The 26,341-nt window shown below is 51.3% G+C and overlaps 1 protein-coding gene across 1 annotated transcript in view; it reads right to left on the bottom strand.

The window, feature by feature from the left end:
• The window catches only part of LOC106577338 (transmembrane protein 145-like), a 95,809-nt gene extending 69,468 nt beyond the window's left edge, over nt 1-26,341 (bottom strand). The window contains exon 1 of the mRNA XM_014155305.3: nt 26,036-26,341. Coding sequence (XP_014010780.3) covers nt 26,036-26,140 — 105 coding nt within the window. The 5' untranslated portion in view covers nt 26,141-26,341. The remainder of the gene's footprint in view (nt 1-26,035) is intronic.

Raw genomic sequence — 26,341 nt, 5'->3', positions numbered from 1 at the left:
CTACCTGCTTTGTCCACACTACCTGCTGTCACCTGTGTTGTCCACCCTACCTTCTCTGTACCCTACCTGCTCTGTCCACCCTACCTGCTCTTTCTACCCTGCCTGCTCTGTCTACCCGACCTTCTCTGTCTACCCTACCTGCTCTGTTACCCTACCTGCTCTGTTTACCCTACCCGCAGACACCTGTGTTGTCTACCCTACCTGCTCTGTCTCCCCTACCTGTATTAATCTTCTCTGTCTACCCTACCTGCAGTCACCTGCTCTGTTTACCCTACCTGCAGTCACCTGTTCTGTCTACCCTACCTGCAGTCACCTGTTCTGTTTACCCTACCTGCAGTCACCTGCTCTGTCAACCCTACCTGCAGTCACCTGTGATGTCTACCCTACCTGCAGTCACCTGCTCTGTCTACCCTACCTGCAGTCACCTGCTCTGTCTACCTTACCTGCAGTCACCTTCTCTGTCTACCCTACCTGCAGTCACCTGCTCTGTCTACCCTACCTGCAGTCACCTGCTCTGTCTACCCTACCTGCAGTCACCTGTTCTGTTTACCCTACCTGCTCTGTCTACCCTACCTGCAGTCACCTGCTGTCCACCCTACCTGCTCTGTCTACCCTACCTGCAGCCACCTGTTCTGTTTACCCTACCTGCTCTGTCTACCCTACCTGCAGTCACCTGCTATGTTACCCTACCTGCTCTGTCTACCCTACCTGCAGTCACCTGCTCTGTCTACCCTACCTGCAGCCACCTGTTCTGTTTACCCTACCTGCTATGTCTACCCTACCTGCAGTCACCTGCTCTGTCTACCCTACCTGCAGTCACCTGCTCTGTCAACCCTACCTGCTCTGTCTACCCTACCTGCAGTCACCTGCTCTGTCTACCCTACATGCAGTCACCTGTTCTGTTAACCCTACCTGCTCTGTCCACCCTACCTGCAGTCACCTGCTCTGTCTACCCTACCTGCTCTGTCTACCCTACCTGCAGTCACCTGCTCTGTCTACCCTACCTGCAGTCACCTGTTCTGTCTACCCTACCTGCAGTCACCTGTGATGTGTACCCTACCTGCTCTGTCTACCCTACCTGCAGTCACCTGTGATGTCTACCCTACCTGCAGTCACCTGCTCTGTCTACCCTACCTGCAGTCACCTGCTCTGACTACCCTACCTGCAGTCACCTTCTCTGTCTACCCTACCTGCAGTCACCTGCTCTGTCTACCCTACCTGCAGTCACCTGCTCTGTCTACCCTACCTGCAGTCACCTGTTCTGTTTACCCTACCTGCTCTGTCTACCCTACCTGCAGTCACCTGCTGTCCACCCTACCTGCTCTGTCTACCCTACCTGCAGCCACCTGTTCTGTTTACCCTACCTGCTCTGTCTACCCTACCTGCAGTCACGTGCTCTGTTCACCCTACCTGCTCTGTCTACCCTACCTGCAGTCACCTGCTCTGTCTACCCTACCTGCAGCCACCTGTTCTGTATCACCCTACCTGCTATGTCTACCCTACCTGCAGTCACCTGCTCTGTCTACCCTACCTGCAGTCACCTGCTCTGTCTACCCTACCTGCTCTGTCAACCCTACCTGCAGTCAACTTCTCTGTCTACCCTACCTGCAGTCACCTGTTCTGTTTACCCTACCTGCTCTGTCCACCCTACCTGCAGTCACCTGCTCTGTCTACCCTACCTGCTTTGTCTACCCTACCTGCTTTGTCCACACTACCTGCTGTCACCTGTGTTGTCCACCCTACCTTCTCTGTACCCTACCTGCTCTGTCCACCCTACCTGCTCTTCTCTACCCTGCCTGCTCTGTCTACCCGACCTTCTCTGTCTACCCTACCTGCTCTGTTACCCTACCTGCTCTGTTTACCCTACCCGCAGACACCTGTGTTGTCTACCCTACCTGCTCTGTCTCCCCTACCTGTATTAATCTTCTCTGTCTACCCTACCTGCAGTCACCTGCTCTGTTTACCCTACCTGCAGTCACCTGTTCTGTCTACCCTACCTGCAGTCACCTGTTCTGTTTACCCTACCTGCAGTCACCTGCTCTGTCAACCCTACCTGCAGTCACCTGTGATGTCTACCCTACCTGCAGTCACCTGCTCTGTCTACCCTACCTGCAGTCACCTGCTCTGTCTACCTTACCTGCAGTCACCTTCTCTGTCTACCCTACCTGCAGTCACCTGCTCTGTCTACCCTACCTGCAGTCACCTGCTCTGTCTACCCTACCTGCAGTCACCTGTTCTGTTTACCCTACCTGCTCTGTCTACCCTACCTGCAGTCACCTGCTGTCCACCCTACCTGCTCTGTCTACCCTACCTGCAGCCACCTGTTCTGTTTACCCTACCTGCTCTGTCTACCCTACCTGCAGTCACCTGCTATGTTACCCTACCTGCTCTGTCTACCCTACCTGCAGTCACCTGCTCTGTCTACCCTACCTGCAGCCACCTGTTCTGTTTACCCTACCTGCTATGTCTACCCTACCTGCAGTCACCTGCTCTGTCTACCCTACCTGCAGTCACCTGCTCTGTCAACCCTACCTGCTCTGTCTACCCTACCTGCAGTCACCTGCTCTGTCTACCCTACATGCAGTCACCTGTTCTGTTAACCCTACCTGCTCTGTCCACCCTACCTGCAGTCACCTGCTCTGTCTACCCTACCTGCTCTGTCTACCCTACCTGCAGTCACCTGCTCTGTCTACCCTACCTGCAGTCACCTGTTCTGTTTACCCTACCTGCAGTCACCTGTGATGTGTACCCTACCTGCTCTGTCTACCCTACCTGCAGTCACCTGTGATGTCTACCCTACCTGCAGTCACCTGCTCTGTCGACCCTACCTGCAGTCACCTTCTCTGTCTACCCTACCTGCAGTCACCTGCTCTGTCTACCCTACCTGCAGTCACCTGCTCTGTCTACCCTACCTGCAGTCACCTGTTCTGTTTACCCTACCTGCTCTGTCTACCCTACCTGCAGTCACCTGCTGTCCACCCTACCTGCTCTGTCTACCCTACCTGCAGCCACCTGTTCTGTTTACCCTACCTGCTCTGTCTACCCTAAATGCAGTCACGTGCTCTGTTCACCCTACCTGCTCTGTCACCCTACCTGCAGTCACCTGCTCTGTCTACCCTACCTGCAGCCACCTGTTCTGTTCACCCTACCTGCTATGTCTACCCTACCTGCAGTCACCTGCTCTGTCTACCCTACCTGCTCTGTCAACCCTACCTGCAGTCACCTGCTCTGTCTACCCTACCTGCAGTCACCTGTTCTGTTTACCCTACCTGCTCTGTCCACCCTACCTGCAGTCACCTGCTCTGTCTACCCTAACTGCTCTGTCTACCCTACCTGCAGTCACCTGCTCTGTCTACCCTACCTCCAGACACCTGTTCTTTTTACCCTACCTGCTCTGTCTACCCTACCTGCATTCACCTGCTCTGTCCACCCTACCTGCTCTGTCTACCCTACCTGCAGTGACCTGCTCTGTCTACCCTACCTGCAGCCACCTGTTCTGTTTACCCTACCTGCTCTGTCTACCCAACCTGCAGTCACCTGCTCTGTCTGCCCTACCTGCAGTCACCTGCTCTGTCTACCCTACCTGCAGTCACCTGTGTTGTCTACCCTACCTCCTCTGTTACCCTACCTGTATTAATCTTCTCTGTCAACCCTACCTGCAGTCACCTGCTCTGTTTACCCTACCTGCAGTCACCTGTTCTGTCTACCCTACCTGCAGTCACCTGTTCTGTCTACCCTACCTGCAGTCACCTGCTCTGTCTACCCTACCTGCAGTCACCTGCTCTGACTACCCTACCTGCAGTCACCTTCTCTGTCTACCCTACCTGCAGTCACCTGCTCTGTCTACCCTACCTGCAGTCACCTGCTCTGTCTACCCTACCTGCAGTCAACCGTTCTGTTTACCCTACCTGCTCTGTCTACCCTACCTGCAGTCACCTGCTGTCCACCCTACCTGCTCTGTCTACCCTACCTGCAGCCACCTGTTCTGTTTACCCTACCTGCTCTGTCTACCCTACCTGCAGTCACGTGCTCTGTTCACCCTACCTGCTCTGTCTACCCTACCTGCAGTCACCTGCTCTGTCTACCCTACCTGCAGCCACCTGTTCTGTATACATCCCTACCTGCTATGTCTACCCTACCTGCAGTCACCTGCTCTGTCTACCCTACCTGCAGTCACCTGCTCTGTCTACCTTACCTGCTCTGTCAACCCTACCTGCAGTCACCTTCTCTGTCTACCCTACCTGCAGTCACCTGTTCTGTTCACCCTACCTGCTCTGTCCACCCTACCTGCAGTCACCTGCTCTGTCTACCCTACCTGCTTTGTCTACCCTACCTGCTTTGTCCACACTACCTGCTGTCACCTGTGTTGTCCACCCTACCTTCTCTGTACCCTACCTGCTCTGTCCACCCTACCTGCTCTTTCTACCCTGCCTGCTCTGTCTACCCGACCTTCTCTGTCTACCCTACCTGCTCTGTTACCCTACCTGCTCTGTTTACCCTACCCGCAGACACCTGTGTTGTCTACCCTACCTGCTCTGTCTCCCCTACCTGTATTAATCTTCTCTGTCTACCCTACCTGCAGTCACCTGCTCTGTTTACCCCACTTGCAGTCACCTGTTCTGTCTACCCTACCTGCAGTCACCTGTTCTGTTTACCCTACCTGCTGTCACCTGTGATGTGTACCCTACCTGCTCTGTCAACCCTACCTGCAGTCACCTGTGATGTCTACCCTACCTGCAGTCACCTGCTCTGTCTACCCTACCTGCAGTCACCTGCTCTGTCTACCTTACCTGCAGTCACCTTCTCTGTCTACCCTACCTGCAGTCACCTGCTCTGTCTACCCTACCTGCAGTCACCTGCTCTGTCTACCCTACCTGCAGTTACCTGTTCTGTTTACCCTACCTGCTCTGTCTACCCAACCTGCAGTCACCTGCTGTCCACCCTACCTGCTCTGTCTACCCTACCTGCAGCCACCTGTTCTGTTTACCCTACCTGCTCTGTCTACCCTACCTGCAGTCACCTGCTATGTTACCCTACCTGCTCTGTCTACCCTACCTGCAGTCACCTGCTCTGTCTACCCTACCTGCAGCCACCTGTTCTGTTTACCCTGCCTGCTATGTCTACCCTACCTGCAGTCACCTGCTCTGTCTACCCTACCTGCAGTCACCTGCTCTGTCAACCCTACCTGCTCTGTCTACCCTACCTGCAGTCACCTGCTCTGTCTACCCTACCTGCAGTCACCTGTTCTGTTAACCCTACCTGCTCTGTCCACCCTACCTGCAGTCACCTGCTCTGTCTACCCTACCTGCTCTGTCTACCCTACCTGCAGTCACCTGCTCTGTCTACCCTACCTGCAGTCACCTGTTCTGTTTACCCTACCTGCAGTCACCTGTGATGTGTACCCTACCTGCTCTGTCTACCCTACCTGCAGTCACCTGTGATGTCTACCCTACCTGCAGTCACCTGCTCTGTTTACCCTACCTGCAGTCACCTTCTCTGTCTACCCTACCTGCAGTCACCTGCTCTGTCTACCCTACCTGCAGTCACCTGCTCTGTCTACCCTACCTGCAGTCACCTGTTCTGTTTACCCTACCTGCTCTGTCTACCCTACCTGCAGTCACCTGCTGTCCACCCTACCTGCTCTGTCTACCCTACCTGCAGCCACCTGTTCTGTTTACCCTACCTGCTCTGTCTACCCTAAATGCAGTCACGTGCTCTGTTCACCCTACCTGCTCTGTCTACCCTACCTGCAGTCACCTGCTCTGTCTACCCTACCTGCAGCCACCTGTTCTGTTCACCCTACCTGCTATGTCTACCCTACCTGCAGTCACCTGCTCTGTCTACCCTACCTGCAGTCACCTGCTCTGTCTACCCTACCTGCTCTGTCAACCCTACCTGCAGTCACCTTCTCTGTCTACCCTACCTGCAGTCACCTGTTCTGTCTACCCTACCTGCAGTCACCTGCTCTGTCAACCCTACCTGCTCTGTCTACCCTACCTGCAGTCACCTGCTCTGTCTACCGTACCTGCAGTCACCTGCTCTGTCTACCCTACCTGCTCTGTCTACCCTACCTGCAGTCACCTGCTCTGTCTACCCTACCTGCAGTCACCTGTTCTGTTTACCCTACCTGCTCTGTCCACCCTACCTGCAGTCACCTGCTCTGTCTACCCTACCTGCAGACACCTGTTCTTTTTACCCTACCTGCTCTGTCTACCCTACCTGCATTCACCTGCTCTGTCCACCCTACCTGCTCTGTCTACCCTACCTGCAGTCACCTGCTCTGTCTACCCTACCTGCAGCCACCTGTTCTGTTTACCCTACCTGCTCTGTCTACCCAACCTGCAGTCACCTGCTCTGTCTACCCTACCTGCAGTCACCTGCTCTGTCTACCCTACCTGCAGTCACCTGGTTTGTCTACCCTACCTGCTCTGTCTACCCTACATGCAGACACCTGCTCTGTCTACCCTACCTGCAGACACCTGCTCTGTCTACCCTACCTGCAGTCACCTGTGTTGTCTACCCTACCTCCTCTGTTACTCTACCTGTATTAATATTCTCTGTCTACCCTACCTGCAGTCACCTGCTCTGTTTACCCTACCTGCAGTCACCTGTTCTGTCTACCCTACCTGCAGTCACCTGTTCTGTCTACCCTACCTGCAGTCACCTGTGATGTGTACCCTACCTGCTCTGTCTACCCTACCTGCAGTCACCTGTGATGTCTACCCTACCTGCAGTCACCTGCTCTGTCTACCCTACCTGCAGTCACCTGCTCTGACTACCCTACCTGCAGTCACCTTCTCTGTCTACCCTACCTGCAGTCACCTGCTCTGTCTACCCTACCTGCAGTCACCTTCTCTGTCTACCCTACCTGCAGTCACCTGTTCTGTTTACCCTACCTGCTCTGTCTACCCTACCTGCAGTCACCTGCTGTCCACCCTACCTGCTCTGTCTACCCTACCTGCAGCCACCTGTTCTGTGTACCCTACCTGCTCTGTCTACCCTACCTGCAGTCACGTGCTCTGTTCACCCTACCTGCTCTGTCTACCCTACCTGCAGTCACCTGCTCTGTCTACCCTACCTGCAGCCACCTGTTCTGTATACCCTACCTGCTATGTCTACCCTACCTGCAGTCACCTGCTCTGTCTACCCTACCTGCAGTCACCTGCTCTGTCTACCCTACCTGCTCTGTCAACCCTACCTGCAGTCACCTTCTCTGTCTACCCTACCTGCAATCACCTGTTCTGTTTACCCTACCTGCTCTGTCCACCCTACCTGCAGTCACCTGCTCTGTTGACCCTACCTGCTTTGTCTACCCTACCTGCTTTGTCCACCCTACCTGCTTTCACCTGCTCTGTCTACCCTACCTGCAGCCACCTGTTCTGTTCACCCTACCTGCTATGTCTACCCTACCTGCAGTCACCTGCTCTGTCTACCCTACCTGCAGTCACCTGCTCTGTCTACCCTACCTGCTCTGTCAACCCTACCTGCAGTCACCTTCTCTGTCTACCCTACCTGCAGTCACCTGCTCTGTCAACCCTACCTGCTCTGTCTACCCTACCTGCAGTCACCTGCTCTGTCTACCGTACCTGCAGTCACCTGCTCTGTCTACCCTACCTGCTCTGTCTACCCTACCTGCAGTCACCTGCTCTGTCTACCCTACCTGCAGTCACCTGTTCTGTTTACCCTACCTGCTCTGTCCACCCTACCTGCAGTCACCTGCTCTGTCTACCCTACCTGCAGACACCTGTTCTTTTTACCCTACCTGCTCTGTCTACCCTACCTGCATTCACCTGCTCTGTCCACCCTACCTGCTCTGTCTACCCTACCTGCAGTCACCTGCTCTGTCTACCCTACCTGCAGCCACCTGTTCTGTTTACCCTACCTGCTCTGTCTACCCAACCTGCAGTCACCTGCTCTGTCTACCCTACCTGCAGTCACCTGCTCTGTCTACCCTACCTGCAGTCACCTGGTTTGTCTACCCTACCTGCTCTGTCTACCCTACATGCAGACACCTGCTCTGTCTACCCTACCTGCAGACACCTGCTCTGTCTACCCTACCTGCAGTCACCTGTGTTGTCTACCCTACCTCCTCTGTTACTCTACCTGTATTAATCTTCTCTGTCTACCCTACCTGCAGTCACCTGCTCTGTTTACCCTACCTGCAGTCACCTGTTCTGTCTACCCTACCTGCAGTCACCTGTTCTGTCTACCCTACCTGCAGTCACCTGTGATGTGTACCCTACCTGCTCTGTCTACCCTACCTGCAGTCACCTGTGATGTCTACCCTACCTGCAGTCACCTGCTCTGTCTACCCTACCTGCAGTCACCTGCTCTGACTACCCTACCTGCAGTCACCTTCTCTGTCTACCCTACCTGCAGTCACCTGCTCTGTCTACCCTACCTGCAGTCACCTTCTCTGTCTACCCTACCTGCAGTCACCTGTTCTGTTTACCCTACCTGCTCTGTCTACCCTACCTGCAGTCACCTGCTGTCCACCCTACCTGCTCTGTCTACCCTACCTGCAGCCACCTGTTCTGTGTACCCTACCTGCTCTGTCTACCCTACCTGCAGTCACGTGCTCTGTTCACCCTACCTGCTCTGTCTACCCTACCTGCAGTCACCTGCTCTGTCTACCCTACCTGCAGCCACCTGTTCTGTATACCCTACCTGCTATGTCTACCCTACCTGCAGTCACCTGCTCTGTCTACCCTACCTGCAGTCACCTGCTCTGTCTACCCTACCTGCTCTGTCAACCCTACCTGCAGTCACCTTCTCTGTCTACCCTACCTGCAATCACCTGTTCTGTTTACCCTACCTGCTCTGTCCACCCTACCTGCAGTCACCTGCTCTGTTTACCCTACCTGCTTTGTCTACCCTACCTGCTTTGTCCACCCTACCTGCTTTCACCTGTGTTGTCCACCCTACCTTCTCTACCCTACCTGCTCTGTCCACCCTACCTGCTCTTTCTACCCTGCCTGCTCTGTCTACCCGACCTGCTCTGTCTACCCTACCTGCTCTGTTACCCTACCTGCTCTGTTTACCCTACCCGCAGACACCTGTGTTGTCTACCCTACCTGCTCTGTCTCCCCTACCTGTATTAATCTTCTCTGTCTACCCTACCTGCAGTCACCTGCTCTGTTTACCCTACCTGCAGTCACCTGTTCTGTCTACCCTACCTGCAGTCACCTGTTCTGTTTACCCTACCTGCAGTCACCTGTGATGTGTACCCTACCTGCTCTGTCAACCCTACCTGCAGTCACCTGTGATGTCTACCCTACCTGCAGTCACCTGCTCTGTCTACCCTACCTGCAGTCACCTGCTCTGTCTACCTTACCTGCAGTCACCTTCTCTGTCTACCCTACCTGCAGTCACCTGCTCTGTCTACCCTACCTGCAGTCACCTGTTCTGTTTACCCTACCTGCTCTGTCTACCCTACCTGCAGTCACTTCTGTCCACCCTACCTGCTCTGTCTACCCTACCTGCAGCCACCTGTTCTGTTTACCCTACCTGCTCTGTCTACCCTACCTGCAGTCACCTGCTCTGTTACCCTACCTGCTCTGTCTATTCTACCTGCAGTCACCTGCTCTGTTCACCCTACCTGCAGCCACCTGTTCTGTTTACCCTACCTGTTCTGTTTACCCTACCTGCAGTCACCTGTGATGTGTACCCTACCTGCTCTGTCAACCCTAAATGCAGTCACCTGTGATGTCTACCCTACCTGCAGTCACCTGCTCTGTCTACCCTACCTGCAGTCACCTGCTCTGTCTACCTTACCTGCAGTCACCTTCTCTGTCTACCCTACCTGCAGTCACCTGCTCTGTCTACCATACCTGCAGTCACCTGCTCTGTCTACCCTACCTGCAGTCACCTGTTCTGTTTACCCTACCTGCTCTGTCTACCCTACCTGCAGTCACTTCTGTCCACCCTACCTGCTCTGTCTACCCTACCTGCAGCCACCTGTTCTGTTTACCCTACCTGCTCTGTCTACCCTACCTGCAGTCACCTGCTCTGTTACCCTACCTGCTCTGTCTATTCTACCTGCAGTCACCTGCTCTGTTCACCCTACCTGCAGCAGCCTGTTCTGTTTACCCTACCTGCTATGTCTACCCTACCTGCAGTCACCTGCTCTGTCTACCCTACCTGCTCTGTCTACCCTACCTGCAGTCACCTGCTCTGTCTACCTTACCTGCAGTCACCTGTTCTGTTAACCCTACCTGCTCTGTCCACCCTACCTGCAGTCACCTGCTCTGTCTACCCTACCTGCTCTGTCTACCCTACCTGCAGTCACCTGCTCTGTCTACCCTACCTGCAGACACCTGTTCTGTTTACCCTACCTGCTCTGTCTACCCTACCTGCAGTCACCTGCTCTGTCCACCCTACCTGCTCTGTCTACCCTACCTGCAGTCACCTGCTCTGTCTACCCTACCTGCAGCCACCTGTTCTGTTTACCCTACCTGCAGTCACCTGCTCTGTCTACCTACATGCAGACACCTGCTCTGTCAACCCTACCTGCAGACACCTGCTCTGTCCACCCTACCTGCAGTCACCTGCTCTGTCACCCTACCTGCAGTCACCTGCTCTGTCTACCCTACCTGCAGTCACCTGGTTTGTCTACCCTACCTGCTCTGTCTACCCTACCTGCAGCCACCTGTTCTGTTTACCCTACCTGCTCTGTTTAACCTACCTGCTCTGTCAACCCTACCTGCAGTCACCTGCTCTGTCTACTCTACCTGCAGTCACCTGCTCTGTCCACCCTACCTGCAGCCACCTGTTCTGTCTACCCTACCTGCAGTCCCCTGCTCTGTCTACCCTACCTGCTCTGTCTACACTACCTGCAGTCACCTGCTCTATCTACCCTACCTGCAGTCACCTGTTCTGTTCACCCTACCTGCTCTGTCCACCCTACCTGCAGTCACCTCCTCTGTCTACCCTACCTGCTCTGTCTACCCTACCTGCAGTCACCTGCTCTGTCTACCCTACCTGCAGACACCTGTTCTGTTTACCCTACCTGCTCTGTCTACCCTACCTGCAGTCACCTGCTCTGTCCACCCTACCTGCTCTGTCTACCCTACCTGCAGTCACCTGCTCTGTCTACCCTACCAGCAGCCACCTGTTCTGTTTACCCTACCTGCTCTGTCCACCCTACCTGCAGAAACCTGCTCTGTCTACCCTACCTGCAGTCACCTGCTCTGTCTACCCTACCTGCAGTCACCTGGTTTGTCTACCCTACCTGCTCTGTCTACCCTACATGCAGACACCTGCTCTGTCTACCCTACCTGCAGACACCTGCTCTGTCTACCCTACCTGCAGTCACCTGCTATTTCACCCTACCTGCAGTCACCTGCTCTGTCTACCCTACCTGCAGTCACCTGGTTTGTCTACCCTACCTGCTCTGTCTACCCTACCTGCAGCCACCTGTTCTGTTTACCCTACCTGCTCTGTTTAACCTACCTGCTCTGTCAACCCTACCTGCAGTCACCTGCTCTGTCTACTCTACCTGCAGTCACCTGCTCTGTCCACCCTACCTGCAGCCACCTGTTCTGTCTACCCTACCTGCAGTCACCTGCTCTGTCTACCCTACCTGCTCTGTCTACACTACCTGCAGTCACCTGCTCTATCTACCCTACCTGCAGTCACCTGTTCTGTTTACCCTACCTGCTCTGTCCACCCTACCTGCAGTCACCTCCTCTGTCTACCCTACCTGCTCTGTCTACCCTACCTGCAGTCACCTGCTCTGTCTACCCTACCTGCAGACACCTGTTCTGTTTACCCTACCTGCTCTGTCTACCCTACCTGCAGTCACCTGCTCTGTCCACCCTACCTGCTCTGTCTACCCTACCTGCAGTCACCTGCTCTGTCTACCCTACCTGCAGCCACCTGTTCTGTTCACCCTACCTGCTCTGTCCACCCTACCTGCAGTCACCTGCTCTGTCTACCCTACCTGCAGTCACCTGCTCTGTCTACCCTACTTGCAGTCACCTGGTTTGTCTACCCTACCTGCTCTGTCTACCCTACATGCAGACACCTGCTCTGTCTACCCTACCTGCAGACACCTGCTCTGTCTACCCTACCTGCAGTCACCTGCTATTTCACCCTACCTGCAGTCACCTGCTCTGTCTACCCTACCTGCAGTCACCTGGTTTGTCCACCCTACCTGCTCTGTCTACCCTACCTGCAGCCACCTGTTCTGTTTACCCTACCTGCTCTGTTTACCCTACCTGCTCTGTCAACCCTACCTGCAGTCACCTGCTCTGTCTACCCTACCTGCAGTCACCTGCTCTGTCCACCCTACCTGCAGCCACCTGTTCTGTCTACCCTACCTGCAGTCACCTGCTCTGTTTACCCTACCTGCTCTGTCTACCCTACCTGCAGTCACCTGCTCTGTCCACGCTACCTGCAGTCACCTGCTCTGTCTACCCTACCTGCAGTCACCTGCTCTGTCTACTCTACCTGCAGCCACCTGTTCTGTCTACCCTACCTGCTCTGGTTACCCTACCCGCAGTCACCTGTGTTGTCTACCCTACCTGCTCTGTCTACCCTGCCTGCTCTGTCTACCTTACCTGCAGTCACCTGCTCTGTCTACCCTACCTGCAGTCACCTGCTCTGTCTACCCTACCTGCAGTCACCTGCTCTGTCCACCCTACCTGCAGTCACCTGCTCTGTCTACCCTACCTGCAGTCACCTGCTCTGTCTACCCTACCTGCAGTCACCTGTTCTGTTCACCCTACCTGCTCTGTCTACCCTACCTGCAGTCACCTGTCCTGTATACCCTACCTGCTCTGGTTACCCTACCTGCAGTCACCTGCTCTGTCCACCCTACCTGCAGTCACCTGCTCTGTCTACCCTACCTGCTCTGTCTACCCTACCTGCAGTCACCTGGTTTGTCTACCCTACCTGCAGTCACCTGCTCTGTCTACCCTACCTGCAGCCACCTGTTCTGTTTACCCTACCTGCTCTGTCTACCCTACCTGCAGTCACCTGCTCTGTCTACCCTACCTGCAGTCACCTGTTCTGTTCACCCTACCTGTTCTGTTCACCCTACCTGCTCTGTCTACCCTACCTGCAGTCACCTGGTTTGTCTACCCTACCTGCAGTCACCTGCTCTGTCTACCCTACCTGCAGCCACCTGTTCTGTTTACCCTACCTGCTCTGTCTACCCTACCTGCAGTCACCTGCTCTGTCTACCCTACCTGCAGTCACCTGTTCTGTTCACCCTACCTGTTCTGTTCACCCTACCTGCAGTCACCTGTCCTGTATACCCTACCTGCTCTGTTTACCCTACCTGCAGTCATCTGCTCTGTCTACCCTACCTGCAGTCACCTGCTCTGTCTACCCTACCTGCTCTGTCTACCCTACCTGCAGCCACCTGTTCTGTTACCCTACCTGCTCTGTCTACCCTACCTGCAGTCACCTGCTCTGTCTACCCTACCTGCAGTCACCTGCTCTGTCTACCCTACCTGCAGTCACCTGCTCTGTCCACCCTACCTGCTCTGTCTACCCTACCTGATCTGTCTACCCTACCTGCAGTCACCTGCTCTGTCCACCCTACCTGCTCTGTCTACCCTACCTGCAGTCACCTGCTCTGTCTACCCTACCTGCTCTGTCTACCCTACCTGCTCTGTCTACCCTACCTGCAGTCACCTGCTCTGTCCACCCTACCTGCTCTGTCTATCCTACCTGCAGTCACCTGCTCTGTCTACCCTACCTGCTCTGTCTACCCCACCTGCAGTGACCTGCTCTGTCTACCCTACCTGCAGTCACCAGCTCTGTCTACCCTACCTGCAGTCACCTGCTCTGTCTACCCTACTTGCTCTGTCTACCCTACCTGCAGTCACCTGCTCTGTCCACCCTACCTGCAGCCACCTGCTCTGTCTACCCTACCTGCTCTGTCTACCCTACCTGCAGTCACCTGCTCTGTCTACTCTACCTGCAGCCACCTGTTCTGTGTACCCTACCTGCTCTGTCTACCCTACCTGCTCTGTCTACTCTACCTGCAGCCACCTGTTCTGTGTACCCTACCTGCTCTGTCTACCCTACCTGCTCTGTCTATCCTACCTGCAGTCACCTGCTCTGTCCACCCTACCTGCTCTGTCTATCCTACCTGCAGTCACCTGCTCTGTCTACCCTACCTGCTCTGTCTACCCTACCTGCAGTGACCTGCTCTGTCTACCCTACCTGCAGTCACCTGCTCTGTCTACCCTACCTGCAGTCACCTGCTCTGTCTACCCTACTTGCTCTGTCTACCCTACCTGCAGTCACCTGCTCTGTCTACTCTACCTGCAGCCACCTGTTCTGTCTACCCTACCTGCTCTGTCTACCCTGCCTGCTCTGTCTATCCTACCTGCAGTCACCTGCTCTGTCTACCCTACCTGCTCTGTCTACCCTGCCTGCTCTGTCTATTCTACCTGCAGTCACCTGCTCTGTCAACCCTACCTGCTCTGTTTACCCTACCTGCAGTCACCTGCTGTCTACCCTACCTGCTCTGTCTACCCTACCTGCAGCCACCTGTTCTGTCTACCCTACCTGCTCTGTCTACCCTACCTGCAGTCACCTGCTCTTGTCTACCCTACCTGCAGTCACCTGTTCTGTTTACCCTACCTGCTCTGTCTACCCTACCTGCAGTCACCTGCTCTGTCTACCCTACCTGCAGTCACCTGTTCTGTTTACCCTACCTGCTCTGTCTACCCTACCTGCAGTCACCTGCTCTGCCTACCCTACCTGCAGTCACCTGCTCTGTCCACCCTACCTGCAGTCACCTGCTCTGTCTACCCTACCTGCAGTCACCTGCTCTGTCCACCGTACCTGCTCTGTCTACCCTACCTGCTCTGTCTACCCTACCTGCAGTCACCTGCTCTGTCCACCCTACCTGCTCTGTCTACCCTACCTGCAGTCACCTGCTCTGCCTACCCTACCTGCTCTGTCCACCCTACCTGCTCTGTCTAACCTACCTGCAGTCACCTGCTCTGTCCACCCTACCTGCTCTGTCTATCCTACCTGCAGTCACCTGCTTTGTCCACCCTACCTGCTCTGTCACCCTACCTGCAGTTACCTGCTCTGTCTATTCTACCTGCAGTCACCTGCTCTGTCTACCCTACCTGCTCTGTCTACCCTACCTGCAGTGACCTGCTCTGTCTACCCTACCTGCAGTCACCTGCTCTGTCTACCCTACCTGCAGTCACCTGCTCTGTCTACCCTACTTGCTCTGTCTACCCTACCTGCAGTCACCTGCTCTGTCTACCCTACCTGCAGTCACCTGCTCTGTCTACCCTACCTGCAGTCACCTGCTCTGTCTACCCTACCTGCAGTCACCTGCTCTGTCTACCCTACCTGCAGTCACCTGTGATGTCTAGACAGTCTCATTAAATTACTGTTGTCATGTTGCTTAATTAAAAAACAATGCTTATAGCAGGATGCCCTCAGATTCAAAAGTCCAACACATGGTGTAAAAATAAATGTAGCCCCCTCCCCAACAATACAAATATTTGTTTACGCCCACAAATAACAACAACTGTATTGAACCTGTGTTTATAAACGTGGATAACAACTTATTGAGGCACAATGGAAAGCAGGCAGGGCTACGGGCCAGAAGGTTGAGGGTTTGCTGACCACCAGAGAAGAGCTCACCTGGCAGTTTCATTACACTACGATCAGAGCTGGCCAAAGACAATGATCAGCTAAGGGGAATTAGATTTTTAACATTTTGATTCCATATTTATAATTATATAAAATATATGCAATTCATTTTCCACCAACAGGTTTCTGTGCCAAGGCACCACACAACCAATAAATAAAGCATGCCGACTTCGGCACTTCAATATCAGGGTTTCCGTTTTCAACACCACAATACATAGATGTCAATCTCAGCAAACAGAAAATACATCCCTCCTTACCTTGTAGCCTTGCCCACTCTGATTGTCATCAAACTTTTTGGTGTTTTGTAACAGTTATCTCCTGATTGGAATGATTGATTGATTTTATTTGTCAGTAAAAAGTAGATATATACACACAGTACCCTTGTCAATTCAACGTCTGTATTGAAGCGTTAGATTCTAGGTGAGTCGGGAATAGCCGCTCGGATTGGAGAGGAGGCAGAGCACGCGTTAAAGTTTCCTGAATAACTGGGCCTGTCTGGAACATATGTTTCGGTTAGCTGGTAATTGCCGGCTTTAGGCCAATAAAATGTATTAAAAGCCGTGAAGGTTCAGACCAGTTCGTAAGTGTTTTGTTTAATTCTGAGCCCTTTTCTTTATTTGCCACAATATTATATCCTACTCGTATTTTCCCTATAAAAATGTACTTACTTTTGATATTACCCTAATAAAGTTTAGAAACTTGTGTGAAGGTTTAATGTGGCTATTAGCCTATTATACTGCAGGCCTATGATATTAAGGGAGTGCGCACCGACACTCCAACTGACACCAACAGTTGAACTTGAGGTGAGGAAAAATATTTTAGGCCTAGCAGAGTTACTCCCATAACCTTACAATATAATGATTATCTTTATAAAAAAATATTAGCATGAAAAACTAACGAAGTAGACTCCTTCTGTACGCCTATATCTCTATAGCAGACGCAGTAGGCTAGCCCATCTGACAAGGATAATTAAATGCATTCTGGTGTAATAGCATGCCCTCGTCATATCGCTCTCTCTCTCTCTGGGGCTAGGCCTAAGCTTCTCTTCCTTTATATAAATTGTTTATATTAATATCGTACAGTGGACGCCTAAATCAAATCAAACTTTATTTGCCACATGCGCCGAATACAAGTGTAGAACTTACCGTGAAATGCTTACTTACAAGCCCTTAACCAACAGTGCAGTTCAAGAAGAAGAAAATATTTACCATGTAGGCTAAAATAAAAAGTAATAATGAAAAGTAACACAATAAGAATAACGAGGCTATATACAGGGGGCACCGGTACTGAGTCAGTGTGCAGGTGTACATGTAGGTGGGGGCGAAGTGACTATGCATTGTTAACAAACAAACAGAGAGTAGGAGCAGTGTACAAGAGAGGGGGGGTCAATGTCTGACCATTTTATGGGCTTTCCTCTGACACCGCCTATTATAAAAGTCTATAGGCTTAAGCATGCAATGCCCAGATGCATTTAGTGCTCAAATCTCTGACAGCTGAACCATGAGGTGGACAATTATTATTTTAGGAAAGTAAAAACCAATAAAACAATAAGCTATAAAGCTTTGTAATGCTACACATCTACACACAAGGAAAGTGGCTCATTTGGCCAATATCCCTTGTTTATTGGTGACGCTGGTTGTATGGGTGACGCCCTAATGGGTTAAGCACCCAATGCATATGGATTTCTCAAATGTTCAATAAATAAAAATCTGGTCGATCTCCAAGGCATTATTAGTCGATCACCAAACATTTATGTAAATGTCTCGCTCTGTTGGTGGTGGGTGCACCTGATTCAGCTGCCCTGCGTACCGGGTAGGTGACGTGTTCACATTTTGAAACATTTCACATGTCTGAAGGTATAAACTCTGCCTTCCTGGCGGGCCCAGGGGGAGCAAATCAAGTGCACTATAGGCCTACAACTGGCCAATGGGATGGCTCAGATGACTGTGTCTGTAGTAACGTAGCAGGCGTTAAAGACAGCTACAGTGAAGTTGATACTGTGAGATTTATAAACACAGAGCATTTAACATCTTACTCAAATGTTTAAATATAAAAAAAAATTGGCAAGGCAATTCAAGCAAAGACAATATGCGGTAATAATGTTTTGGGCCTATAACCTACTGCTCAAATCTCATTACTACACTATTGTTTCATTAGGTTAATGTTGCATAGGCTTACATTTTTTAAGTAACGAAAAAAAACAATTTTAACGGTAGATCTCGGCTTGCATTTTGACTCAAACTGATCTTGACTCAAAAAAGTTGGGACCACTGCTATAGCCTATTACAGATCTGGACAAACAATCCACCTACCACTATTGTCACTTTGGCTCCCGAGTGGCGCAGCGGTCTAAGGCACTGCATCTCAGTGCTAGTGTCACGGCTGTTCGAAGGAGCGGACCAAGATGCAGTGTTTTTGTAGTTACACATATTTATTAGAAGTGAAACTGAATGCAATACATTAATAACTTGAAAATACAAAACAACAAACCGTGATGCAGAGAGGACAACACACTACTCAAAAGACAATAACCCACAAACAACATGCAGAAACACCCCTACTAAATATGACCTCCAATCAGAGGCAACGAGGACCAGCTGCCTCCAATTGAAGGTCAACCCAATAAACCCCAACCTAGAAATAGACAAACTAGAACTACAACATAGAAATATAAAACATAGTGCACATACAAAAACACCCCTGTCACGCCCTGACCACTCTACCATAGAAAATAACAACTTATATTGGTCAGGACGTGACAGTACCCCCTCCCCCCCACAGGTGCAGACGCCGAATGCACCCAGACAAATAAAATCCCCAACAAAACACAAAGGGAGGGTAGGGTTGGTGACTAATGTCTATGGCGGCAGCACTGGTTCTGGGCGTAGTACCCCCACCGCCCGCTGATCCCCCGCTTCTGTATGTCCGGAGGAACCAGACCATGGATCATCGCCGGAGGCTTCGGACCGCCAACCGCCGCTGAAGACTCTGGGCTAAAGGCCGCCGCTGAAGACACTGAGCTGCAGACCACTGCTGGAGGCTCTGGGCTGAGGAGCGTCGCTGGGGGCTCTGGGCTGAGGAGCGTCGCTGGGGGCTCTGGGCTGAGGAGCGTAGCTGGGGGCTCTGGGCTGAGGAGCGTAGCTGGGGGCTCTGGGCTGAGGAGCGTAGCTGGGGGCCGAGTGTTCACAGCAGGCACTGGCTGTACCGGGTTATGGACGCGCACTGGAGGGAGAGTGCGAGGAGCAGGAATCGGTCTCACCGGACTGGGGAGACACACTAATGGCCGAGTGCTCACAGCAGTCACTGGCTGTACCGGGTTATGGATGCGCCCTGGAGGCCTGATGCGTGGGGCTGGCATAGGAGGCGCCAGACTAGTAACACGCACCTCAGGGCGAGTGCGGGGAGCAGGAACAGGACGTACTGGGCTGGGCAGGCGCACTGGAGGCCTGATGCGTGGGGCTGGCTTTGGAGGCGCCAGACTAGTAACACGCACCTCAGGGCGAGTGCGGGGAGCAGGAACAGGACACCCCGGACTGGGCAGGCGCACTGGAGGCCTGATGCGTGGGGCTGGCTTTGGAGGCGCCAGACTAGTAACACGCACCTCAGGGCGAGTGCGGGGAGCAGGAACAGGACGTACTGGGCTGGGCAGACGCACTGGAGGCCTGATGCGTGGGGCTGGCTTTGGAGGCGCCAGACTAGTACCACATACCTTCAGGCTAGTGCAGGGAGCAGGAACAGGACGTACTGGGCTATGGTGGTGCACTGGAGGTAGAGTACGCGGAGCAGGCACAGGGTCCACTGGGTCTTGGAGATGCACTGGAGGTCTGGAGCGCACGGCCTGCACAACCCGTCCTGGCTGGATGGTCACTGTAGCCCGGCACGGGCGGAGCACTGGCACAGGGCGAACTGGGCTGTGCTGGGGAATGAGGGCTGCCGTGCGTAGAGCAGGCGCAGAATAAACTGGGCCGAGGAGACGCATTGGCGGCCAGATGCGCTGAGCAGGCACACTCCTTCCTGGCTGAATGCCAATCTTAGCCCGACAACGATGAGGAGCTTGCACCGAGCGCACCGGGCTTTGAATGCATATGGGCGATACAGTGCGCATTTCCACATAGCTCGGTGCTTTCCTCGTCACCCGCTCCCCATGGTAAGCACGGGGAGTTGGCTCAGGTCTCCATCCTGACTTAGCAAACCTCCCCGTGTGCCCCCCAAAAAAATGTTTTGGGGCTGCCTCTCGCACTTGCCTTTCGGTGCATATAACGCCTCGTAGTATCGTCGCTCTGCCTTCGCTGCCTCAAGTTCCTCCTTCGGGCACTGGTACTCCCCAGCCTGACTCCAGTGTCCTTCCCCGTCCAACATCTGCTCCCATGTTCATTCCTCCTGCTGCTCCTTCTTCTTACGCTGCTTGGTCCTTTGTTGGTGGGTTATTCTATCACGGCTGTTCGAAGGAGCGGACCAAGATGCAGCGTTTTCGTAGTTCCACATATTTATTAGAAGTGAAACTGAATACAATACATTAATAACTTGAAAATACAAACCAACAAACCGTGACAACACACTACTCAAAAGACAATAACCCACAAACAACATGCAGAAACACCCCTACTAAATATGACCTCCAATCAGAGGCAATGAGGACCAGCTGCCTCCGATTGAAGGTCAACCCAATAAACCCCAACCTAGAAATAGACAAACTAGAACTACAACATAGAAATAGAAAACATAGAACAAACACAAAAACACCCCCTGTCACGCCCTGACCACTCTACCATAGAAAATAACAACTTATATTGGTCAGGACGTGACAGCTAGAGGCGTCATTTCCACGGTCGTAACTTTAATGGGGGAAAAACGACAGGCACAAGCAAGAGTATGAAAGAGTCGCAGGAGTCAAATTAAAGCAATCACTGCAGCAAGATTTAAGTGACAAATGGATTTTGCACTCCTCAAACAGGAAATATATGGCTGAAAAAAGATACTCAGGTGGGGGGGGTATGCGCTTAAGGAACAGTAAGGGAATAGAGCCTAACAGTGTTTCTGAGCAGGCCAGTCCAGTCTAGCCCCAGTCCATGCAGCTCAGTGTAAGTCTAGCCCAGAGGACACCTGTAGTCCTGCCCTAGGCCCAGTCGGTCTCAGTGGAGAGTAGTGGAACAGGAGCAGTGGAACAGTGGATGGGGTGTCAACCTTAATCCCCCTTAGTCCTCTCATTACCCCACGGCCACTGCATTGTGACGCAGAGACATTGAGCCAGTGTGTGTGCGTGTGTATGTGAGTGAGTGAGAGAGTGTGTGTGTATATGTGAGTGAAAGAGGGTGTGTGTGTGTGTGTGTGTGTGTGTGTGTGTGTGTGTGTGTGTGTGTGTGTGTGTGTGTGTGTGTGTGTGTGTGTGTGTTAGACAGCCCATTAATCAAGTGCTAGGCCTCGATGCAGTATCCGGTCACTACAGCGGTCACTAATACTCCCTCTCTCTCTCTCTGTCCCTCTGTCTGTCCCTCCTTTCCTCGATCTCTCTCTTTCTCCCTTCCTCTTTACCTCTCTCTCCCTGTCCCTTTCTCACCATCTCTCCCCGCTCTCGCTGTCCCTCCCTTCCTATTTCCCTCTCTCTCTCCGTCTCTCCCCCTCTCTCCAGAACCCGGTTTGCTTGCTAAACCTCATTAACAATTAATTACCAATCAGCTATAGTCAAGTCACCCCTGGACCTCTCAATGATTCATTAGTAAGGTTACACAATGGTGCAACACAAACACACTCACTTGCCTCAACATACTCACTGCCACATGAAATCACAATCACACACAAACATAAATAAACTAAAAAACCTAACCTATAATCCTCCCCACCATCACTGAACCTGATCATACCTATAATCCTCCTCACCATCACTGAACCTGATCATACCTATAATCCTCCCCACCATCACTGAACCTGATCATACCTATAATCCTCCCCACCATCACTGAACCTGATCATACCTATAATCCTCCCCACCATCACTGAACCTGATCATACCTATAATCCTCCCCACCATCACTGAACCTGATCATACCTATAATCCTCCCCACCATCACTGAACCTGATCATACCTATAATCCTCCTCACCATCACTGAACCTGATCATACCTATAATCCTCCCCACCATCACTGAACCTGATCATACCTATAATCCTCCCCACCATCACTGAACCCGATCATACCTATAATCCTCTTCACCATCACTGAACCTGATCATACCTATAATCCTCCTCACCATCACTGAACCTGATCATACCTATAATCCTCCCCACCATCACTGAACCTGATCATACCTATAATCCTCCCCACCATCACTGAACCTGATCATACCTATAATCCTCCCCACCATCACTGAACCTGATCATACCTATAATCCTCCCCACCATCACTGAACCTGATCATACCTATAATCCTCCTCACCATCACTGAACCTGATCATACCTATAATCCTCCCCACCATCACTGAACCTGATCATACCTATAATCCTCCTCACCATCACTGAACCTGATCATACCTATAATCCTCCCCACCATCACTGAACCTGATCATACCTATAATCCTCCCCACCATCACTGAACCTGATCATACCTATAATCCTCCCCACCATCACTGAAACTGATCATACCTATAATCCTCCCCACCATCACTGAACCTGATCATACCTATAATCCTCCTCACCATCACTGAACCTGATCATACCTATAATCCTCCCCACCATCACTGAACCTGATCATACCTATAATCCTCCCCACCATCACTGAACCTGATCATACCTATAATCCTCCCCACCATCACTGAACCTGATCATACCTATAATCCTCCCCACCATCACTGAACCTGATCATACCTATAATCCTCCTCGCCATCACTGAACCTGATCATACCTATAATCCTCCTCACCATCACTGAACCTGATCATACCTATAATCCTCCTCACCATCACTGAACCTGATCATACCTATAATCCTCCCCACCATCACTGAACCTGATCATACCTATAATCCTCCCCACCATCACTGAACCTGATCATACCTATAATCCTCCCCACCATCACTGAACCTGATCATACCTATAATCCTCCCCACCATCACTGAACCTGATCATACCTATAATCCTCCTCACCATCACTGAACCTGAACATACCTATAATCCTCCCCACCATCACTGAACCTGATCATACCTATAATCCTCCCCACCATCACTGAACCTGATCATACCTATAATCCTCCCCACCATCACTGAACCTGATCATACCTATAATCCTCCCCACCATCACTGAACCTGATCATACCTATAATCCTCCCCACCATCACTGAACCTGAACATACCTCGCCTGCTGATTTGATATGTTGTACAGTCGTGGCCAAAAGTTTTGAGAATGACACAAATATTAATTTCCACAAAGTTTGCTGCTTCAGTGTCTTTAGATATGTTTATCAGATGTTACTATGGAATACAGAAGTATAATTACAAGCATTTCAAGTGTCAAAGGCTTTTATTGACAATTACATGAAGTTGATGCAAAGAGTCAATATTTGCAGTGTTGACCCTTCTTTTTCAAGACCTCTGCAATCCGCCCTGGCATGCAGTCAATTAACTTCTGGGCCACATCCTGACTGATGGCAGCCCATTCTTGCATAATCAATGCTTGGAGTCTGTCAGAATTTGTGGGGTTTTGTTTGTCCACCCGCTTCTTGAGGATTGACCACAAGTTCTCAATGGGATTAAGGTCTGGGGAGTTTCCTGGCCATGGACCCAAAATATCGATGTTTTGTTCCCCGAGCCACTTAGTTATCACTTTTGCCTTATGGCAAGGTGCTCCATCATGCTGGAAAAGGCATTGTTCGTCACCAAACTGTTCCTGGATGGTTTGGAGAAGTTGCTCTCGGAGGATGTGTTGGTACCATTCTTTATTCATGGGTGTGTTCTTAGGCAAAATTGTGAGTGAGCCCACTCCCTTGGCTGAGAAGCAACCCCACACATGAATGGTCTCAGGATGCTTTACTGTTGGCATGACACAGGACTGATGGTAGCGCTCACCTTGTCTTCTCCGGACAAGCTTTTTTCCAGATGCCCCAAACAATCGGAAAGGGGATTCATCAGAGAAAATGTCTTTCCCCCAGTCCTCAGCAGTCCAATCCCTGTACCTTTTGCAGAATATCAGTCTGTCCCTGATGTTTTTCCTGGAGAGAAGTGGCTTCTTTCCTGCCCTTCTTGACACCAGGCCATCCTCCAAAAGTCTTCGCCTCACTGTGCGTGCAGATGCACTCACACCTGCCTGCTGCCATTCCTGAGCAAGCTCTGTACTGGTGGTGCCCCGATCCCGCTGCTGAATCAACTTTAGGAGACGGTCCTGGCACTTGCTGGACTTTCTTGAGCCCTGAAGCCTTCTTCACAACAATTGAACCGTTCTCCTTGAAGTTCTTGATGATCCGATAAATGGTTGATTTAGGTGCAATCTTACAGGCAGCAATATCCTTGCCTGTGAAGCCCTTTTTGTGCAAAGCAATGACGACGGCACGTTTTTCCTTGCAGTTAACCATGATTGACAGAGGAAGAACAATGATTCCAAGCACCACCCTCCTTTTGAAGCTTCCAGTCTGTTATTCGAATCTGTTATTCGAATCAATCGGCATGACAGAGTGATCTCCAGCTTTGTCCTCATCAACACTCACACCTGTGTTAATGAGAGAATCACTGACATGATGTCAGCTGGTCCTTTTGTGGCAGGGCTGAAATGCAGTGGAATTTTTTTTTGGGGGGGGGGGATTCAGTTCATTTGCATGGCAAAGAGGGACTTTGCAATTAATTGCAATTCATCTGATCACTCTTCAAAACATTCTGGAGTATATGCGAATTGCCATAATACAAACTGAGGCAGCAGATTTTGTGAAAATTAATATTTGTGTCATTCTCAAAACTTTTGGCCACGACTGTACTCTACTGTGACTTTGAGGTGGAGGAGTGAGGCCATGTGCGTGTGTGTGACCTTGGGTGGGAATCCGCAGACAAGACTGATGTGTTGAACAGTCCCACTGGACAACACACACACACACACACACACACCCTATATCAACATGTCCAGATGAGTGTTGTGTCAGTCCACTCAGACCAGTGACATGGTGTTTGATGGAAGACACAACCCTGGTTCAGACTAACACCACGTAAGAGAAGAGAGTATAGAGTACGTCTGGCATGAGCTGGAGATCTAATATGGATTATGTTATTCATAAGCATTTCTGATATCATACAAACACTAGTGTATTTAGCTAGTTAACTATATTATAGTTTGTCAATTTTCAATAGCTATTGATTGGAAGCCACATGATCTGATAAGAAGCCTAAGTGTTTCTACATATGATATTGATTGATTGAATTTATTAGGCCATTTTTTTTTAAATACATACAAAAAGGGCACTCCAGACGGTGACACCTCCACATACAATAAGAAAATCATCAAGGATAATACAATAAAGTTTATTTCCATTGTGGTCCTTTTGAAGAGGGAAGGGGGAAGAGGGAATTAATTATATTGTGTAGGACTGGTGTTAGCCTACTTTATGAGGCATGACTGTCATGGGTTAAATATCACACCTGATCATCAAACTGTTATGCAGAAGTGGGACACTAAAAGAGCTGAGATGAGAAGAGTTATGAGAGAGCTCAGTGCACGGGATTGTCGCGGCTGGCGCACATCTGTCTGGTGCACTTTACACTTGCCCGACCTATAACGTGGTCACTCACAGCAGGGCATGGGAACAATATGAGCACAACATCTAAACGCAGAAGGAATCAATAGAAACAGATAGATTAAATCAGATAATAATATCTTTGAGATTCATAACAGATTGATATCAGGCTAGTGTTAAGTGTTGGAGCACGGCTGATGTGAGATGAGGAGGACCAATAATAAACAATATGTGACGTGAGCGACAACTGACGCACACCTGTAACGGCGGGGTTACAGTTATGATATGTGAACGATGGATGTGAGTTATATTGGTTACAGTGTAGGATATCACCAACGCTTGGCGCTATCACAAAGAAAAATAAATGCTAGATGAATTTGGAGGGCACATTCTCGTAAACATCCACAGCTTGCTTCTACCGGTTGGTGAGAGCCACAAACAGAGCCAGAACGATGTAGATAGAAATACGCTCACTCTGACACGCATAGAGATGCGCACAAATACAAGGCAGTATGGACATCCTGTAACATCTTGGAGTAATTGCTTGATTTGGAATAAAAATGATCAGGCAATTTCGGAGCGCGTCACACTCACAATATAATATAAACACGGAAAGGCTTTAGGCTACATGAGAAGGCGCTGCCGAGTCTTATAATGGTGTCATTGTCACAAGTGATAAATTAGGTATCAAACACCTTACCTCCTTGGTGTTGACGATACCTCTCACGTATTTCCCCAGAACCGAGCCAACGCAGAGAACGCTGGACACCACGGCCAGGCACAAAAGTCTCTCGCAAACCTCCATCTTATCCCAGAATTTCGCTACTCAGTGGTCGTCCCGGCCCCCCTTCCCAATCAACTGGAATGCAGGAAACGACAGTATCGGAGAAGGAAGCTGAGAAGACACAGGGCGCGCGTTCTCGCCTTTTGCCGATGCAAAAGGCGCCCCAATATTTCAGCTGTGAGCGCGCTTTGGATAAGCGCCTCTACTTCTTCCCCACTCACT

Source organism: Salmo salar, chromosome 02 (genome assembly GCF_965601325.2).
Source record: "Salmo salar chromosome 02, fSalSal1, whole genome shotgun sequence".
Classification (NCBI taxonomy): Eukaryota; Metazoa; Chordata; class Actinopteri; order Salmoniformes; family Salmonidae; genus Salmo; species Salmo salar.
This window is presented reverse-complemented; position numbering and strand designations above follow the sequence as displayed.